Source organism: Brassica napus, chromosome A3 (genome assembly GCF_020379485.1).
Source record: "Brassica napus cultivar Da-Ae chromosome A3, Da-Ae, whole genome shotgun sequence".
Taxonomy (NCBI): domain Eukaryota; kingdom Viridiplantae; phylum Streptophyta; class Magnoliopsida; order Brassicales; family Brassicaceae; genus Brassica; species Brassica napus.
This window is the reverse complement of record NC_063436.1, coordinates 6,116,353-6,136,721: the sequence shown is the minus strand read 5'-3', so window position 1 is coordinate 6,136,721 and position 20,369 is coordinate 6,116,353. Positions and strand designations below refer to the sequence as shown.

Genomic DNA, 20,369 nt, shown 5'->3' with positions numbered 1-20,369 from the left:
TTCAGCTTTATCATCTGCTACAAGATTGATGGGCATTAAGACGGATTATAATTTGGCTGAAGACTGTGTGGATGCGATTGCTGATTATGTAAAAGGTATTCTACCTGAAGATAATGTAGCTCCTGGCTCATACTACGAGGTTCAGAAACTCGTAGCTGGTCTTGGTTTATCGTATCAGGTAATAGATGTATGCAGAGACAACTGCATGATTTATTGGAGGGCGGATGAACAGCGGGTTTCATGCAAATTTTGTGGGAAGCCTCGTTATAAAGATACGAGTGGAAGAATTCCAGTACCATATAAAAGGATGTGGTATTTGCCTTTGACGGAAAGGTTGCAGAGGCTGTATCTGTCTGAACGCACAGCGCAACCAATGAGATGGCATGCGGAGCACTCAACAGATGGTGAGATCAGACATCCTTCAGATGCAAAAGCGTGGAAGCATTTCCAATCAAAGTATCCCGACTTTGCGTATGAGAGAAGAAATGTCTACCTTGGATTATGTACTGATGGTTTCAGCCCGTTTGGCAAGAGTGGAAGACAGTATTCTCTATGGCCAGTCATTCTTACACCATACAACCTACCCCCAAACTTGTGCTTGCGACGAGAGTTTTTGTTCCTCTCGACAGCCCGGTCGTGACCATCTTCCCTATCTCACTGAGTATCCACATGGACATGGTCAAACATGGTAATTTAAACTTTTATTTTTTAAACTATTTTTAATTTTTAAACTATTTTTTTATTAATAATTTATTTTTTTTGTTAGGTTCAACCGATCCGGGAACGGGATCAGCGCATGGATCAACCGTATGATGTACTCGGCCCTCGACAGCGGACATCCGACTTTCACTCACTTCCCTGTCGAGAAGCAGCATCTGTGGTTTCAGCAGTTTGCGGTAAGTATTCTAATTTTTAAATTATATTTTTTATATTATTAAAACTATTTTTTGTAATTATTAAACTATTTTCTATATTTATTAGACATTTTAAATATTATTAAAACTTATTTTTGTAATTATTAAACTAATTTATATATTTATTAGACATTTTAAATATTATTAAAACTTATTTTTGTAATTATTAAATTATTTTTTTAATTATTAAACTATTTTTTATTTATTAAAACGACGATTTTTGTAATTTTTAAACTATTATATTTTTGTGCTTAAAAACTATTTTTAAACTATTTCAGCAAGAATTCAACTGGAATGCCGATGATACGCTCTCTATCTATCACCATTTTGTCCATAAAGTTATGGACAACTATGGGAAGCAGATGTACGAGTGGAAGAAGAAGTGGGAAGTAAACAAGGTAGTTTTTAATTTATTAACAATTTTTAATTTATTAAACTATTTTTAAAATTATTAAACTTTTTTTTTTAAATTAAAAGGTCCCAAAGTCGATGAACGGCACGGTCTGGAAGGAGTTGTGTGCGCATTGGGATAAAGAAGAGACGAAAGAAACTTCTTCCACCAACTCCAACAACCGCAGGAGCGACCGTAAAGGAAAGGGCATCTACAAGCATAACTTGGGTGCTCAATCTATTGCCACTCTGGCGGATCGCATGGTAAGCTCAACCGCTTTTTCTTCAATTATTTAAGTTTCAGAATTTTATTTTTTTTGCATTTTCAAATCTCTAATGTTTGTCTAATTTATTTTTTTTCAAGGCGGAAGAAAATGAAGGCCACCCAGTTGATGATCTCGCCCTTATGAAAAGGGCGTATACCAACAAGAAGACCGGCCAGATTGATGATGGTCTTGTGAGGGACGTGGTCGACCTGGTCCAGACTCAGGTGTATGACGAAGTGTCTCAGCTTCAAACCGATGATGACGATTCGACGGCCTCGACCAACTTGTCTCGGGTTCGAATCAACGAAATCGTTGAATCGGTAAGTTTTTTTTTTTAAAAGTTCAATTTAATTATTTCTTGATTTTTATTTTATCATCAATTTAAATTATCTTAACTTCGTTTTATTTATATTTCAGTCGGTTCCAAAGAAAAAGGGACGTTTGGTCGGTTTGGGTCGTCGCTCCCGGTCGGCTGCTCCTTCTTCTGCACCACATGCGTATGTTGATCCAGAAGTTCTTACGGCTCAGCTGAAGGACAAGGATGATCGGATATCTGCGTTGGAGGCTCAGATGGCAGCTCAACAGGCGGGCTATGAGACCCAGAAGAGGCTGAACGAGCAGATGATGGACATGATGAAGAGGATGTACCCGAACGAGACGTTCCCGAACATTCAAGACCCGTAGTTTTTTTTTTTCCAAAAACTCTGAATGTTTTATTTAAATTTGAATATTATCTACTATGTTTTATTTTATGTTTTATTCAATTTTAATTTTAAATTTTAAAAATTTTAATTTTTTTCCAAAAAAAAATAATTTTAAAAAAAAATAAATTTTTTAAAAAAATAATTTTTTTCAAAATTCCGAGGGAATGGAGGTCCTCGGATAATTCCGAGGAACTTTTATCCCTCGGTAAATTCCGACGAACATTAAGTTCCTCGGAATTGTCTGAGGGAAAGGATTCCTCGGAATTTTCCGAGAAACTCAATTCCCTCGGAAAATTCCGAGGGAAGAAAGTTCCTCGGAAATGTCCGAGGAACAAATGTTCCTCGGAATTTTCCGAGGAACAAATGTTCCTCGGAATTTTCCGAGGAACAAATGTTCCTCGGAATTTTCCGAGGAACTTTCTTCCCTCGGAATTTTCCGATAAATATTCCGAGAAATATTTCGTCGAAACTTCCGAGGATTGGACCATCGGAATTCCTTCGGTATTTTCCGAGGAACCTTCCGACGAACATTGTGTCCTCGGAGTTTCCTCGGAATTTTGTTTCCTCGGAATTCCGTCGGAAAATTCCGACGGAATTCCGAGGAATTATGAATTTCCGAGGAGTTATTTCCGAGGACTTTTTTCGTCGGTATGTCCTCGGAATAACGTTATTCCGACGACATACCGACGATTTTTTCCCTCAGTATCCCGATGTTTTCTTGTAGTGCTTCCACTTCGTGTGGTTCCTTCTGACGTAATTTCCAAGTTCACCATCACGGATATGATTGCATCTCTCAGGTTATATCTTTAGAGAACCATCCTGGTTCTTCTCGTTGCACTTCAACCGCAAATCCGCAACCTCTAGTTCCACGGTCAACAATCTCATGTTGAGAACTTGATCAGCCAAATATGGAAGCAAGCCTATTTGATGGATGAGCCAATAACAATGGTTGTTGCACTCATCCTCCCCAGACCACTCCACGACCCTTCGACCGCTCCTCAAACCCTTCTGGTAAAGCTTCTTGAATCTTCTTTGCCTCTTTTGGTGGCTTTACCGCTACAAGAAACGGTAAGCCTGTTAGTTCCATTCCAAGGCAAAGTTCTTGGAATTGATCCGTCTCTATATTGATTTGGCTGCCTAGTGCACAAAAACACAACAGACCCTGGTTCAAAACCTCTCAACCAGTGATTCCATTGATTTTCTAGTGCTATAGTCTTGCCTAACTCAGGGAGCATTGGACCGGTTAAGAGAACCTTCTTCTGGTATTGAAGCTCGATGAAGTCGCAGAACTTACCTTCGATATCTTGGCAAGTCCTAAACGAGATGACGTCGCAGTTCTTAAGGCCTGTGATAATCCGATTAATAATCCTCTTAAGGGCACCTGAGGCCGTTGGCGACAAGGAATAGGGGCGTCGTGCTTACGAAAGTGACCTTGGATGAAGGATAACCCGGTGGGGGAACTCCTGGTTCAGCATCTGGGACAAGTGAATAAGCCATTGAAGACGCAGATACCACATGATGAGACACACTCTTCACTTTTTATGCTTTGGCCATCTCGGGGACCCAACAAGCGAAATCGAAGAAAACCTGATCACGTGTGAGGTCCATGGCTTGGGTCAGGAACTTCCCCAAGGAGACGGTGATATCGGAAGCTGTTTGAGCGCCAGGAGGGAGGCCATCGACATGAGGGATAGTAAGAGGGTGAAAGACGATGTATTGTGGGAAGAGATTGAGATGCTCAAGTAGTTTCTGAGCTTTCTTGGGCAGCAAGAAGGTGATTCTGTTACCTTTCTCGGCAAGTTTGTTAGGTAGATGTAGATATGGAGTCATGTGACCAAAAGGAAACCATGGGTACATAAAAGAATGAAACTTCGAATTCATAAACTTCGAAACCATGGCTAGGTCGTTTCTTGCGCCTCAAGTCTCTTCTTCTTCGTCCTTCTTTGTAGCTTGTTCTCTGCTACTCTTCTTTGTTCTTCTTCTTGGAAACTTCTATTTGATCCACTTCCTTTGTAGATTTATCAAAAGTTCAATTCCAATAAAAAAAACTTATCTTTTAACTCTCCATTTTATGCTTCCTTGTTGTTTGATTGATACTCTTTCCAGAAGTATAAAATGGATTTTGGTTGAAGCCGGCGATGATGTACAAATAGCATGAAGAAGAAGAAAATCCATGGATGAACATGGTTTGATTTGGCTTGGAAATGGTCAAATCGAAATTGGATTTGAAAGCATAGAATTGGAGACTCAAATTTGACAAACCCTTGTATTCCTATATCTTCTCTGTGAGCGATGAAGAGAAGAAGTCGATGGAAGGCGTAACAATGTTAGCTCCTTTTTTATTTTCAAGCTATTTTCCTTGTTTTTTTTCTAATTTTAATATCATTTTTTCATTAATCCTACATGACAATTTGATTAGTAGAAAAGAATGGGGTGAATTTCACAATTCACGATAGGGGGTGAACCCAAATTTTGTTCTTTTTTTTTTATCCTTTTAGGTTAAGAAACGTTCTTTTATTTTGTTTTGATTTGTTTTCGAATATTGATCATCTTTTTGTGTGGTCCACTTAAGTTATATAAAAAAATAAACATAAGATAGTAACGCACAAAGCTAACACAGAAGTCACATGACACAAGAGATCGAAATTTATTGAAGAAGCATGGAATCCTCATGTAAAATTCATACAAGACCAACGATATGACATCGTTTATTCATAAGTGATTAACAAAATAAGCAAATAAGTCGAGCGATATGACATCCTTTATTCATATGACGTCATTATTTAAGACCAACAAAGTTTCCTTGCAAAGCAATTTATTTCATGTTTTGTCTCTTTTAGACTAGTTTCTCAAGTGCTTCTACGTACTTATTGGCATAACCACTGATTATTCCAGAGCTAAGTAGAGACTCCTTCAATTTGGCGTGGTTCCTCCTTACTAGGTTCCCTAGCTCGGTGTCCTTGTCCATCACTGACCTAACCGCCCCGCTTATGTTCTCCTTTGAAAACCATCCTGTTTCCTCTCTTTTCACCTCCACCGAGACCTCAAGTTCCTCGCTCATTAGCCTGGTGTTGAATATTTGTTCACCCAAATGTGGAATAAACACTATTTGGCAGTCATTCAATAGAGACTCCCACATTGACCCAAATCCACAATGGCTCACAAAGCAACCTATCGATGGATGAGCCAATATCAGTGGCTGCTGCACCCATTCTCCCCAAACCACTCCACGCTCCTTAACCCGATCTTCGAACCCTTCTGGTAAGGCTTCCTGGATCGTAGATGCGCCTTTTGGTGGCTTTACCGCTACAAGAAATGGTAAACCGGTCAGCTCCATTCCTAAACAGAGTTCTTGAAATTCTTCCTTCTCAAGAATGATTTGGCTGCCAAGCGAACAGTATACTACTGATCCTGGTTCAAACCGGTTCAGCCATTGATGCCATCGATCTTCTAGTGGTTTGATATTGTCCGGCTCAGGAAGCATTGGACCCGTCAAGAGAACTTTTCTTTGAAATTCCCTTTCAATAAAATCGCAGAATATTCCTTCGATTTCCTGGCAAGTCCTTATCGATATGACATCGCATTTAACAAGCCCTGTCATGATCCGTTCGTAAAACGTTACTCCATCACCAAAGGGATAGGATAAAAACGACAAGAAGTTGGTTTCTTGTCCGCGAAGCACCACCTTGGACGAAGGGTACCCCGGAGGAGGAACAGTTAACTCATCTGGACTACGACCAGGGACAAATGAGATAGCTACACATGCTGCGGAAATCGTTAGGAAATTCACACACTTGGCTCCATACTCTTTAGCTACTTCAGGAATCCAGTGAGCAAAATCGAAGAAAATCAGATCCGGTTTACCTAATCGAACCGCTTCTTCGACCTGACCGCGTGTGCGATCCATAGCTGAGGCCAGAAAGCCCCCTAAGGTGATTGGTATATCCGCGGTTGTTTCGGCGCCATCAGGGAGACCATCCACAGAAGGGATGGTAAGAGTGTGAAAGACAATGCATCCTGGGAACAGACTGAGAGGTTCTAGTTGCTTCAGAGCTTTCTTGGGGAGCAAGAAAGTGATTTTGTGACCTTTCTCCGCTAGTTTGTTAGCCAGATGCAGAAATGCAGTCATGTGACCAAAACCAAACCATGGGAACATAAAAGCATGAAACTTTGATCCCATTTCTGTTTTTTTTTTTTCTTTTTCTTTTCTATCTCTTTCTTCTCTCCCAAATCGTACACCTTATCTTAAATATAGCCACAAGAGAGCCGGCATAATAAACAGCCACGAGAGAGACAAATTTTCATATTTGTTTTGTTTTTACTTTTTGTAGAATCATTGCTTCTTTGTTTTTCTTGTGGTTAGGTAAGATGAGCGGTCGTCTGTTGCTCAATTATGATATTATCGACAAAACACAAGGTGAATGAATGGACCACATCATTTAGGGTAGACAAAGATAGGATATATATATAGTGTTTTTGAAATAAAATTGCCAGGCTCATGTGTTGGGTAAGATTAGTGGTACAATGGACCCACGTCATTTAGTGTTGACATAGATAGGATGTATAGTTTATTTTGTAATAAAATTGCCATGCTTATGTGTTAGGTAAGATTAGCGGTTTGTTCAATTGTGATGCTATCAACAAAACAAACGTTGAATGGACCCACGTCATATAGGGTTGACATATTATATAGGATATATATATATATATATATATATAGTATTTTGAAGTTATTCATGATCTTTCTATTTTGAGTGCAATTCATGATCTTCTTTTGTTTTCTGTCCAAATCATCATTTTTATAATCCATGATTGTTTAATCTAAATATTCGGTATTTATATATCCGGTAAAATTTATATTTTTATCCGAAAATTCAATTTACAGAAATAAATAAAATTAAAAAAAATAATAATAAAGAAGCCTAAAATTTAGACAAAACAATAATATTTATTACAATTTTTGAATGTGAGATTCTAGAAGATCTCATGTCAAAAGAAAGATCTTCAATTAATCTAGAATTAACTATAAGTGACACAACATAAGTTTTATTGAATGTTTACTTTATATATATTAGAATAAACTCATAAAGTACTAATGAACGAAGGAAACAAAAGTAGGACACATCAATAACATGATAACACACTACGATATAGAAACTAACCACTAAGACTTTCTTTTCATATTGATGTCCCAATATTTCTTAAAATTATTTAAAGTAATTTATTTGCCAAATCTTTTATGAAATCATTACAATGAATTATTTGATTGTTTTATAAGAGTTTATCTTACAAGATATAAGATTCGTTTTTATTATATGATATTGATTTTGAATTAATGATTTACTGAGAACAAAATAATTTTTTTGAAATAATTTAGATCGGAAGTTACCAATAAAATGTTCATCAGTAGATGTTGAAATCCTTGTTCCCGGATTAACACCAAATCGTATAACTAATGAAAATCAATAAAGAAAGATGAAATATTATACTTTTTTTTTTTTGAAGATTGATGAAATATTATACTTATATCGTTATCTAACAACAATAATTCAAATGAAACCATTTTTTTATTTTTCAATGTATTCACTACTTGACTAATAACGTCTAATAAGTAACTAGTGAATAAAGAAAACACAAGTAGGATACACGAATGAAAAGAAAACAGACTAAGATATTGAAACTCACAAGCTAAAACTTCATTTTCATACCAATGTCCCAATATTTCTTTAAATTCTTTGAATTTATTATTTGGCAACTCTTTCAGGAAATCACTACAAGGAGTGATTTGATTGTTATATAGAAGTTTATCTTACAAGATAGAAAATTCATTTTATGTTATGTGGTATAGTTAATGATAGCAACGTTACTAAGACCAATGCAATTTATTTCATTTTTTTTTTTTTTTTGAAACACATGCAATTTATTTCATGTTTCGTCTCTTTTAGACTAGTTTCTCCAGTGCTTCTACATACTTATTGACATAACCACTGATTATTCCAGAACTAAGTAGAGACTCCTTCCATTTAGCATGCTTCCTCCTTACTAGGTTCCCTAGCTCGGTGTCTTTGTCCATTACTGACCTAACCGCACCGCTTAAGCTCTCCTTTGAAAACCATCCTGTTTCCTCTCTTTTCACCTCCACCGAGACCTCAAGTTCCTCGCTCATTAGCCTGGTGTTGAATATTTGTTCACCCAAATGTGGAATAAACACTATTTGGCAGTCATTCAACAGAGACTCCCACATTGACCCGAACCCGCAATGGCTCACAAAGCAACCTATTGATGGATGAGCCAATATCAGTGGCTGCTGCACCCATTCTCCCCAAACCACTCCACGCTCCTTAACCCGCTCTTCAAACCCTTTTGGTAAGGCTTCCTGAATCGTAGATGCGCCTTTTGGTGGCTTTACCGCCACAAGAAATGGTAAACCAGTCAGCTCCATTCCTAAACATAGTTCTTGAAATTGTTCCTTCTCAAGAATGATTTGGCTGCCAAGTGAACAATATACTACTGATCCTGGTTCGAACCGGTTCAGCCAGTGACTCCATCGATCTTCGAGTGGTTTGATATTGTCCGGCTCAGGAAGCATTGGACCCGTCAAGAGAACTTTTCTTTGAAATTCCCTTTCGATAAAATCGCAGAATTTTCCTTCCATTTCCTGGCAAGTCCTTATCGATATGACATCACAGTTCACAAGCCCTGTCATGATCCGTTCGTAAAACGTTACTCCATCACCAAAGGGATAGGACAGAAATGACAAGGAACTGGTTTCTTGTCCGTGAAGCAACACCTTGGAGGAAGGATACCCCGGAGGAGGTATAGCTAATTCATCTGGACTACGACCAGGGACAAATGAGATAGCTACACATGCTGCAGAGATCGTTACAAAATTCACACTCTTGGCCCCATATTCTCTAGCTATGTCCGGAATCCAGTGAGCAAAATCAAAGAAAATTAGATCCGGTTTACCTAATCGAACCGCTTCTTCGACCTGGCCACGTGTGCGATCCATAGCTGAGGCCAGAAAACTACCTAACGTGATGGGGATATCCGAGGTTGTTTCGGCACCATCAGGGAGACCATCGACGGAAGGGATGGTAAGAATGTGAAAGACAATGGATTTTGGGAACAGATTGAGAGGTTCAAGTTGCTTCAGACCTTTCTTGGGTAGCAAGAAAGTGATTTTGTGCCCTTTTTCAGCTAGCTTGTTAGCCAGATGTAGAAATGCAGTCATGTGGCCAAAACCGAACCATGGAAACATAAAAGCATGAAACTTTGATCCCATTTCTGTTTCTGTCCCTTCGTTTTTTTTTATTCTTGTTCTTATGTTTTGTTTATAAAATTTCAGTTGCAGATGACCTGAAGTTTAGGAAAGTGCTATTATGAGTTGAATGATTCAAGCCTCCACGAATAAGCCAAGTCTTTAGTTTCGTTTATTTAATTTTTTTACAATCTGTGATTTCCTTTTGCTATTTTAGTTTCCGGAAATTATCCCCTAATAATCTATAGCATAATTATATTATATGCTAATTAACTGCATAATCAAAACTACGATATTATTTTTATGCTTCCAGAGTTCCAGATACATAATCTTATGGATTGCAAAGATGACATGCAAAGTTGTTACGATTATGCCAAATCTACAACTGGGCATTCATTAAATTCCGTGATTTCCTTTTTGTTTATAAGCTTTAAAAAAGTTATAAGCTAATTTCGTTCCAAAATAAAATAAAATTATTAAATAGCTAATCTTACGGGACATACGAAGAGCATGCAATGCAACATGCCCTACTACAAATCTATCTCTCCGAGACTCAAACAAAGCCAAACATGACCAATTAAACCGAACTAAATGGAAAGACTAGAAATGATAATTCATGTCTTCACAAGATCAATTAAGTTATGTTTAAATTTGCAGATATAACCATCAGCAAAACCTTAGTCGCTCAAAAGTCAAAACACATCTCCATTTATCATGATTCTTCCAACCTCACTACTTTCATTCATCACACTCTTAACAAGATCTTCCAAGGTCCGCCGCGTAAACCATCAATTATCTTTCCTCTCAAGTCTCAACCTGCATCTTCCGTCATAAGCCTCGCGTTTCAACATATGTTCACCGTGCTGCGGCACCAAAACGATCTGAAATCACTCATTAAAGACTACTACATTGAACCAAACAGAGATACTTCTCATCTTTAGTTAGTGGTAACTGTGGGAGAAAAGAACCATAGTGACAAACACTTATCAAATATTGTGAGTAATATTTTGACACCTATATACCTCAAAAATATTATAATTTTAAACTAAAGAACTGATGGAGGTTTATTTCTAAACCCTTTTCCAAAAATAGGCGTATGCCGCTAAATACAGAGAGAACACGGTATTCTTTAGTAAAAGGCGAAAGAATAGTTCGCTTTGCCCCCACTGCACGGCTCCGTGAGTCTTTATCACGCTGCTCTGCGTCTAATTTAAAGTTCAGATTCTTTAATGTTCTTGAGTTTTGTAATCGATGTGGGAGAACAAGCACTTGATATTAGTATGAATTTGAAACATCGAGATCTAGGTTTTATGAATCATTAAAGCCCATTTCATTCTAAACCCTGTAAATTTTGCTAATACTTAAAAGTCTTCCTCTGTTTTTCTATAAATGTAGTGGTTTAGAATGATAATAGAAAACGTTTTTAGTCTATAATCATAAAGCTACAAACAAATAATTAAACTAAAGAATTGTAGAGCTTTACCCCGAAGGGAGCCCTTCCAGAAATTCTCGAAGGCCCAAGACAAGCTCAGGCCCAGGAGGGGGTTTGGAAATAGTTTTCAACCAGCAATAGACGCGCCTCGGTTAGTACCTCATTAGCTGCGTCATTGCCCCAAGCGCAAAGATGGTTTGATAGTGAGAGAGAGCCTCTTTATTTATATCTAAGCAATACCTATCAACTCCACTACTTGTTCCGAAGTGGGACAAAAACTTAGCTTTACCTTTACTTAAACAAAAAACCATTAGTTGATTTTAAAGCCCATTTATACCTAAGCCCAACAAATAAATACTTACCACGCTGGAAAATTATAGAAATTCGTTTATTGTGATAGGTTATACATTGGCAGCACTAGAAATACGACAATGAAACGTACATATTACAGAGTTGAGAAATGAGTTTAAAGGGTTACAAGAGGCTCTTCGTTAGTTTTGGTGTCACTGGCGGTTGTAGCCTCCTCTTGTTTTGGTGGCTCAGTCTCACCAGAAGAAGCTTTCTCATCAACAGCAGCTTCTTGAGTTTCTTCGGTCTTCACAGCCTCTGGAGCTGGTTCAACCTCTGCAGGCTTGGCTGGTTCAGCTTCCTTCTGTATCTCTGCTTCATCTACATTAGACTCTTCCTTCTTCTCTGCAACAACTTCATCTGCCTTCTCCTGTAACTCGCCAAGGAAGAACAAAAGTAATTACACATCTTTCATCCAAAAGCATTAACTATTTTGCTCAGAAACCAAAATGATATTTGATCCACAAAAACCTGAGATACAGCTTCGGTTTGGACGTTCATGGACTCGACCACAGCGTTTTCAGTGGTGGCAGGGGTTTCAAGAATATCAGACTCCTTAGGCGTGCTCGCACAGGCTCCCATGGTAATGTTGGTGAAAAAAAAATAAACAAAGTACGATGGGAAGAACTGTGAAGCAAACAATGAAACTCCCTTTCTGATCCTTTTTTTTAATTTTCCTTATTAGAAGCTGAGCAAATATATAGTAGAAGACAACAAAGAGGATATATACAGTGGTTGTACAGACAGCCAAGACATGCTATTTCAAGAAAAAGACTAAAAAATGTTCATGTCACCATTAGATTCTTCGAGGCTCTTGTCTGTCAACGACCTACACCGTTCTTCCTCTAGCAACAGTTTCTTATCCTTGTCACAAAATCTACTTGACACTCCACAATAGCAACCAAACAAGAAATGAAGATGCAAAAGAACAGACACTAAACATTTCAAGACCAAACTTGGTGCAAAAAATCTCCTTTCAGAAATTAGAGCTTAGATTTGTTTTTCTGTTTGCAAACTTAGAAAGATAAACTGTTTCTCATATATCAAACTGAAAAGCTGTTACACAGATCAAAAGAATTATCATTGTTCCTAGCTCTTCTACCACCACCACCACTTCTATTTCGCTTTAGACGAGGATTCCACAGCTGAAGTTTCCTGGATACCACCATTGGGGACGAGGCTTTTGTACATTGTCAAGGCTTGAGCGATCATGTTTGCAGGATTTGCAGCTGAACTCGGAAGCAGCATCGTTGTACCCTAACCATGAAACACAATTTATTAGCCCTTTTTGATTGATACCCAAAGGGAGGAAGAGATTGTCAAGTAGATAGGATGAGATAACTATATGGTATGGTAAAGTTGTGTTTCATAGTTGTTTACCTCCTTGGCTATGTTCCCAAAAGCTTGAATGTATTGCTCCGCAACTCTCAAACTCGCAGCCTGCATATTACAACACGATCAAAAATGAGTCTTTATTTTGGAAAGCTAAACAAGTTTCTTATAAGTCCTATAAGCCACAGAAACCTCTAGTTAGAATCTGTCAGAGAGAATCATTTATGGGAAACAAAGGTTAGATGCCTCAATGTGTGAAACCAAACTCGTCTGAAGGATCAAGTTATAAGTAGCAGCATACGACTAACATCAGTTTAATCTCATATTATACAAACCTCCACTCCACCAGTTTCCTTGAGGGATTGAGATAACATGGTCAGCCCCCTCGCTGTTGCTTGTGCTCTAGCTAATATTGCTTCTGCCTCGCCTGAAAATCAATACAACAAAGAAGAAATGTTGTGATGAAACAAAACTGAAGAAAGAATGGCTTACGTTCATGCTTACTAAATATAATTAATACAAACCTGATGCTCGATTGACTTGGTCCATCTTTGCAGCTTCTGATTCCAAGATTACAGAACTCTTCTTACCATCAGCTATGTTGATATGGGCTTGGCGTTCTCCTGTTCAAGTCAGTAAAACAGATCATCAGAAACAAGCTAAACAGGCTTTAATTCTGTATTCTTGAGCTGTAGCAAAAGCACACTGTTCAATCACAGAACACAAGTCTGCTAGTTTACCTTCAGACTCGAGAATCTGGGCTCTCTTTTTACGTTCAGCTTCAGCTTGCATCTCCATAGCAACCCTCACTCCATTAGGAGGCATGATATCCCCTGGAATACAACAACACATGTACTTAGAAATAGCCAAACAAGAGAATCCACCAAAAGAGTCAAAACAGAGAAAAAAGTACTCACTTATCTCATAACGAAGGCACTCAAGACCCCAATCTTTAGCAGCAACATTGATTGCTTCCTGCAAGAATCATTCCATCTCAAAACAATCACATGCTTGTAATAATATTCAATACATTAAACAGCTGCATTTTACATACTCTTATCTAACAAAAACTAAACTCAGACTCAGAAAACAGTTAAAAGAACCAAAAAGCTAAGCAAACTGCAAACTGTTCAATTCGAAACTAAGCTCAAGTTAAGGCAAAAGAAAATGCACTACATTCTTTTCATTCAGCGTCACAGAATCATCACATGCTTGTAATATTCAGTACATTAAACTACGAATGCATTCTCCAGCTGCATTATACAAACACTTATCAACTAAACTCAGATCCAGCAATGACTAAACAATCAAAAAAGCTAAACAAACTGCAATCTTTAAGCACTAAACATGACCAAAAGCAAAGAAAACGAACCACAATCTTGACATTCAACGCATCTCGTTCCTCAAAAGTCTTGTCAAGAGTAATCTTCCCAAGTTCACTACGCATAGTGGTCTGAGCCAACTGCATAACAGCGTAGATCGGATTCTCAACGCCGTAAGACGCCAGATGCGGATTCACAATCTGCAAAAAAAAAAAAAAAAAAAAACTCAGCATAGATCTAAAAAGTAATTCAAAGAAGTAAAGATAACGATAACAAACCTTGACGTAAAGAACGCCATCGATGTGGATGCTGACGTTATCCTTCGTAATCGCAGTCTGGTTCCCAATCGGAATCGCTTCCTCCTTGAGCGAATGCACGTAGGCGATTCGATCCACGCCGGGGACGAGGAAGTGGATCCCGGACTCCAACGTCTTGACGTATTTGCCGAACCGCTCAATCACGCAGGCTCTCTTCTCCGGGACGATTCGGATTCCCCAGTTCACCGGCGGCTTGATTTGGTAGCTATATATAACAAAGAAGAAGACGATTAACTAACATATCACCAACCAAATCGAGCTCTAAGCTAGACTAATCCATTCACATTCCGCAGAGAGATTACGAAACCCTGAGCTTTAGATTTTACCTGTTGACGGGAGAGGTGAAGTGGCGGACGGAGGGAGTGGTGGCGGTGGCGCCGGAGAGGAGGGGAGAGTGAACGAGAGCCGAAGAGTGACGGAGGTAGCCCAAGGATCTAGCGGCGGTGGTAGCTGCGGTTCTTGAACGGATCATCATCTTTTTGTGTAACTAACTCTGGGAAGGGGAAGAAGCTCAACAAACTAAAACTCTCTTAAATCTTTTTATTTGATTTTGAAATCTCTTTTTCATTTTCTTCGACAGGCTATACATACATATATATATATACCCATGGAAAAGAAAGAACTTGGAGAAGAGGCAAAAAAGAAAAAACAAATTGTTTGGATTATTTGCTTGACCCCAAAGCAAAATTAAAGCTAATGACCTGCCTACGGATGGGTTTTTTTTTTTGGTCAACGCGGATGGTTCATTATGAACCTTCTTGTACGTTTATCTGATTCTAATTATAAGATTATGAGTTATGACATGGTTTTAAGATAAGAATGTCACATGTATATCCTTTATTGGAAAAATTAGAAATAAGAGCTTTACACTAATATTTCAATATGAACTAAAATATAAAGTGCATAAAATTACAAGATAGGATTTTAAAAGAACGAATTGATAGAACTAGACGTACAAATTACATAAACAGATTTGTTGACGATAGATTAGAAACTGAACCCTTCCGGATAAGCAACATGGGCAGTTGAGTATTGAAAAATGCAACATGATCGAATCTCATACACATATATAATGCTCATGTCCACATACAATCATCATGATCATTGATCACACCTTACACTGCTAACATAGTAAGTTAGTAACATGCATGCGGCATGCCTCATCTACTCAATCTAGGGACTTTGGTATTTGAACATGGAAGTTATATATATTCTCGGAAATGCTTGGTTTGGTTCTGAATTTCTGATTTTTTTTTGTGGTTATATGAATATGGTTTGTGTTTATTTGGAACAAAATTATGTAACTACAGAAATATTGAAACAAATCAACAATCCTCTATTTTATGTGGCACAAAGCTTTAGGCATATAAATTTGCTTTGTGCTTTCAATTTTATGAACTTTAGGCACATATGACCCGTTTTACCGAGGTTTGTAACCGAATCCTCAGCAAGAAACAATATAGCCTAGCAAATCACCCATAAAAATATCATACTAAATAGTTATGCATTGTTAATCCATAGTCTTCCAAGGCTATGTTGATCTACTACTCATTCAAAGATGTGAAAACGCAAGGGAGAAACTGTCAACAAAAAGATGATATTAATCGGAGTAATAGAAGCTCTGGCTCTCAGGGGTCGGTAGCTTCCGCACCATAGAGTCCTCTGAAGTATTGCAATGCGACATCCATTGTGCACAAGGTGCAGGCTTATCGCAGACGCAACAGTAACACTGCATATATTCATTCATGTTAATCTCTATAGTTAAAATACTTGCCATATCAAAAGGAGGAAAAGACAGTTTCATAGATACTTGAACACCAAGTTAAGCCATTTCATACTTATTTTTTCCTTAAATCCTTTTAAAAAGAAAGAGACAAGTAATTACCAGACGACAATGGGTTGCATTAGGAGTTGATCCAAAGGGAAAAGTCAAGCAAAGGTGTCTTGGATGTGGGTAATCCCTACAAGCCACCTGAGATTCCATCACATTTTCAAAAAATAAAGTTAGAGCAAAAATAGAGATAAACCTAGAAGTAATCCCTAAACTTCAAAACTAAGACCTGGCCTGTCTCATGGATAATATCCAGATCTTTATCACCATCACTGGAGACTGAGAGTTTTTTAAAGTCGAAAGAATCAAAAGGGTCGAAATCAAGAATGAAGCAGTCTTCTGTCTCCTCGATTCTCTTCATGTCTTGTCTGTTTTTCAGACATAATATGTTTCTGAGGGGAGTTACTTCTTTCTTGATCTCTATTTTAAAGTCGAAAGGATCCAAAGTGTCACAATCTAGAATGAAGCAGTCCTCTGTCTCCTCGATTTTCTTCATGTCTTGACTGTTTTTCAGACATAGTATGCCTCTGAGAGGAGCCATTTCTTCTTTATTCGTCTCCATTTTCTCTCTCAACTTGCATAGATCGAAAAGGAAAAAGAGTGAGAGTCCAAACGTTTCTCTTCCTCTACAACAGTTGTTTCCGACTTTCTAACTTCTTGCTTTAGTCACGTTAGCCCTTGGCCCATAATAATTAGGCCCAGTTATTTTCCCAAAACTACAAATATAAAAGATATCTGAATCAGTTTGGTTCACTCAACCGATTGGAATTTGGTTGGTTGTTATGATAATATGGAAATTTTCCAAAAATACCTTCAAATAACCTCCTCTCAGAGGCATGTTAATGACTGAAACTTGGCTGGTTGATAATGATATGATAAGGAAATTTTGCAAATAATTACGCTGAAACAACTTTACGAAGAACCATATTAACGTACAAAGAAATGTAAACTAACCTTTGAACCAATTACAAAACCGCGCTTCATTCTGAGAATGACACAGACTAAGGTTTCAGCTAATCAAACTGAATATATGGCTTAGGGCTTCAGCTATAGAATTTCACTTGTGGTATATGCTATGATTTTATGATAGATTATCTGTTGGAATTATGGATATTTTTATCAAATTTCATTCCTTCCAAATCTCAAATTAACACTGACCGTAAGACTGATACAGTGGTCTAAAGGCTAGTTTATGAAAGAAATTGAATTTCTTTTCAAATAAATTTTGATACCCTAAATTTTTAATACTATATATTTTAATACACAAACTGCACAATACGAAATTTTGTCTAAATGCAACTTAACCATCTTTTGTTAAACACTTTTTTATATCTAAATTTTGTGGCTAGTTTATCGTTTATGTATATCTCACCGATTTATTTATGATTGTTGCGAAGAAAAACTAGAAAAATAAGCGGTCAAATGTTTAGCTACATTTAGCTTTCTAAGCTCATACACTAATCTGTTTTTAACCATAGTCGACCGTTTTGGTATTAATTTCTATAAACCTGAGAATTTCTTTTATTATTCAAACAATATTTTTCGTAAGTTTAAGTTCGTTCAAAAATGTCAAAATCAACGAAGAAATTAAAACGAGCTTAGAGAAAATAAAAATCATACAAGTTCTTAACATTGATCATTACCAAAAGAACCCATACAAGTATATATAAATACGTTTGCTCGTACACTTATTTCTATTCACGGATACGGGATACCAAAAGTTCTGAGTCATTAGTTGTATAAGTTTCATGTCGAACAACCAACCAAAAGGATCTACAACTCAAAAAAAAAGAAAAGAGGATGAACACCTCATTTCGTGTTTCCATTTATTTTACTTACAATTCATTTAGGTGCCAAAAAGGTAAAAGATTACATCGATAACACTGTTTTATTATCCTTTAATTGATACAAATGAACGTTCTTTGATCATGACGTATCACTAACACGGTAGTAGGTAGGACTTTGGATTCTTCTTTTTATTTTAAATAGAACTTTAAAATTAAGATATCTGATTTTTGTTTCTTTCCAAATTGCTATTATAGACTCATTTTGACTAAATGTTTTATAATTTCTGAATTGAGATAATTGATACAAATTTATAATTTCTAAAAAATTGAGATAATTGATACAAATTTATAATTTCACATTAATTAATTAAAATAATAATAAAAAGTATATTAATTTCATTAAACCGATATCAAACATTATTTATGATCCAATCATAATTTAGAACTGGTTTCTCACACAGATTTAACCTAAATTATCTCAGTGTGAAGCTGTTCATATCCTTTGGAGGATTTTAATAGTACGATGGGTTTTATATAAAAATATGCTATACTTTTGACCTTTTTAATATAAAACAAAGTGTTCTTTGGAAAACAAAGCTAACAACTGATTAGAAAAACACTATCAATTTCAATAGACATATATCATATTTAAATGTTTAATTAAAAAAAATTCTACTATTTAACCCGTTTATATATAACACGATTTTCTAATTAAATGAATGAAATTACCAATTTGAGAAAACATATCTAATAATAAGCGAACATAATACATGTACGTCAGAGACTGGTGGTCCTATATCCATTTCAATTCAAAGGAGTAGGTGAGAATGGTTGGTGTGGTTGGTGTGAATGAATATAAAAAAAACAATTCGGTCAAAAAAAATTGAGGACATATACAACCAGCTACAACTTAAATAATTAACAAATTATTACTTTTTTTGCAACAAACAAATTATTACTTGCAACGGCATTTTTAATTGTAACCGATATTTAGAATGAATTATCTTTGATATTTTTGTTATAAAAATACTTACCCAGTTCAAAATATAGCAAGATGATATTCTCAAAGTTTTTTTCTCAAATAAATATGTAATACATATCATCTTGCTATATTTTGAAAATGAATTTTTATATGAAACAAGAATTTTGGATCGAAATTGGTTGAAAACAACAAAATATGACGAGACAAATGTTTGTGACCATCCCTAGCTAAAATACTACGTAGTTCACAACTGAGAAGAAGAATCTTGTACCGAACTTTTTCATAAATAATTATATATTTATTAATGTAAATTAATTCAATGTATTAGGTTAAACTTTCCAATCCATTGTTTCTAAACATTCTATGAAAGCAAAATGTCGATGAAATGATTTAGCGTTGAATAAAATGATACGATATTAAGCAAAAGTGGGTTGCAATTAATTAGAAATGGCGTGTCGGCTCTACCCACCATACCATCTGTCCCACTTACATTTGTATAGTCTTCTCAAGTGTCGAGCCTCGTTCATTTTTCCTTTTATGAGTTTATTTATGAGAAAATCGCATAAAAAACGTTAAAAATGTAATTTACTCACATTTTAAACTTTAAAGTTTTTTCAGTAATATTTTTAACCAGTGTTTTAAAACCTAATCCCGATCTGCGGTTGAACCGGTAAACTCGGTGACCCAAAAAATCCGGTTTGGGTTTTATAAAAACCTGCAAAAACCCAGTAAAACTCAGAACCCGATACCGGTTGAACCACCGGTCGAACTAATAAAAAATTTGACTTCATTTTTTTAAGTTTTAAATTAAGTTTTTAGAATATGTTTTATATTTTAAGTTTACAATTAAGAAGTTAGGTGCTCACAAAAAAAAAGTTAGGTTTTCCTTTTTCAGTTTTAAATTTGTGATTTTTAGATTTTGATGAAGATTTCAATTTCACTATGCCACCTGAAGAAAATGAAGTGAACGATGGTAGAGAGAACCAAAATTAGTTGATGTGATTTGGTGTTAGCTTATTTTCGGTATTGACATTTTATTACAATGATCTTTTACTTTTGGTTTATTTTGTATTTGAAGTTTAATTTATTATTCAATTAGATATTTAAATATTTATAAATTTTATGTCTTGATTTTTTTAAATGTCGTAAATCTTACTTTGTTGGAGAAATTTTTAAATAGTCTAAACTACTTTTTGATATTTTGTATGTCAAATGAAAATAAAAATATAAAAGAAAATTTAAGTATTTTCTAAAAGTTTTTAAACATAAAATATATACATATCCAAACTATTATTTTATGTTTTAATTTTTTTTTAGAAAATATTAAAATTTAGTTTCTATATTTATATTTACATACCTAATATATTATTATATAATAAATTTTATTTATTTATTAATCCGCGGTTCACCCGTGGTCGACCTAGTAACCCAACAATCCGGTAAGTCGTCTGGTTCAGTGTCCGGGTCAGATTTAAAAACTTTG

General features: G+C 36.1%; 3 protein-coding genes, 2 non-coding genes and 2 pseudogenes across 5 annotated transcripts; all 7 read right to left on the bottom strand.

Annotated features, from left to right (window-relative positions):
- Positions 1-3,006: 3,006 nt before the first annotated feature.
- On the bottom strand, positions 3,007-4,583 carry LOC106441617 (annotated as a pseudogene).
- Positions 4,584-4,902: 319 nt separating this feature from the next.
- Positions 4,903-6,560, bottom strand: LOC106437100 (UDP-glycosyltransferase 79B6). Its single transcript, XM_013878033.3, has one exon. It carries the CDS (start codon positions 6,452-6,454, stop codon positions 5,111-5,113), a length of 1,344 nt encoding a protein of 447 aa, XP_013733487.1. The 5' UTR covers positions 6,455-6,560; the 3' UTR covers positions 4,903-5,110.
- A 1,394-nt stretch (positions 6,561-7,954) lies between these two features.
- LOC106443321 (UDP-glycosyltransferase 79B6) lies at positions 7,955-9,609 on the bottom strand. The gene has a single exon (XM_013884892.3). It carries the CDS (start codon positions 9,557-9,559, stop codon positions 8,216-8,218), a length of 1,344 nt encoding a protein of 447 aa, XP_013740346.1. The 5' UTR covers positions 9,560-9,609; the 3' UTR covers positions 7,955-8,215.
- Positions 9,610-10,595: 986 nt separating this feature from the next.
- Positions 10,596-10,711, bottom strand: LOC125607685. The gene has a single exon (XR_007338758.1). It is a non-coding gene; the product is annotated as a U5 spliceosomal RNA (small nuclear RNA).
- A 299-nt stretch (positions 10,712-11,010) lies between these two features.
- LOC125607680 lies at positions 11,011-11,161 on the bottom strand. Its single transcript, XR_007338753.1, has one exon. It is a non-coding gene; the product is annotated as a U4 spliceosomal RNA (small nuclear RNA).
- Positions 11,162-12,271: 1,110 nt separating this feature from the next.
- On the bottom strand, positions 12,272-14,944 carry LOC106437108 (annotated as a pseudogene).
- Positions 14,945-15,758: 814 nt separating this feature from the next.
- On the bottom strand, positions 15,759-16,739 carry LOC106437116. The gene is made up of 3 exons (XM_013878044.3): positions 16,347-16,739; positions 16,172-16,258; positions 15,759-16,015 (listed from the first exon to the last, which is right to left on the bottom strand). Exons 1-3 carry the CDS (start codon positions 16,677-16,679, stop codon positions 15,887-15,889), a joined length of 549 nt encoding a protein of 182 aa, XP_013733498.1. The 5' UTR covers positions 16,680-16,739; the 3' UTR covers positions 15,759-15,886.
- Between the last annotated feature and the right edge of the window lie 3,630 nt (positions 16,740-20,369).

Coding starts and splice junctions, on each gene's coding strand:
- LOC106443321 (XM_013884892.3), bottom strand. CDS start 9,559: ATGGGATCAAAGTTTCATGCTTTTATGTTTCCATGGTTCGGTTTTGGC.
- LOC106437116 (XM_013878044.3), bottom strand. CDS start 16,679: ATGGAGACGAATAAAGAAGAAATGGCTCCTCTCAGAGGCATACTATGT. Junction 16,259..16,346: donor TTATCCATGAGACAGGCCAG/GTCTTAGTTTTG, acceptor ATGGAATCTCAG/GTGGCTTGTAGGGATTACCC. Junction 16,016..16,171: donor ATGCAACCCATTGTCGTCTG/GTAATTACTTGT, acceptor GAATATATGCAG/TGTTACTGTTGCGTCTGCGA.
- LOC106437100 (XM_013878033.3), bottom strand. CDS start 6,454: ATGGGATCAAAGTTTCATGCTTTTATGTTCCCATGGTTTGGTTTTGGT.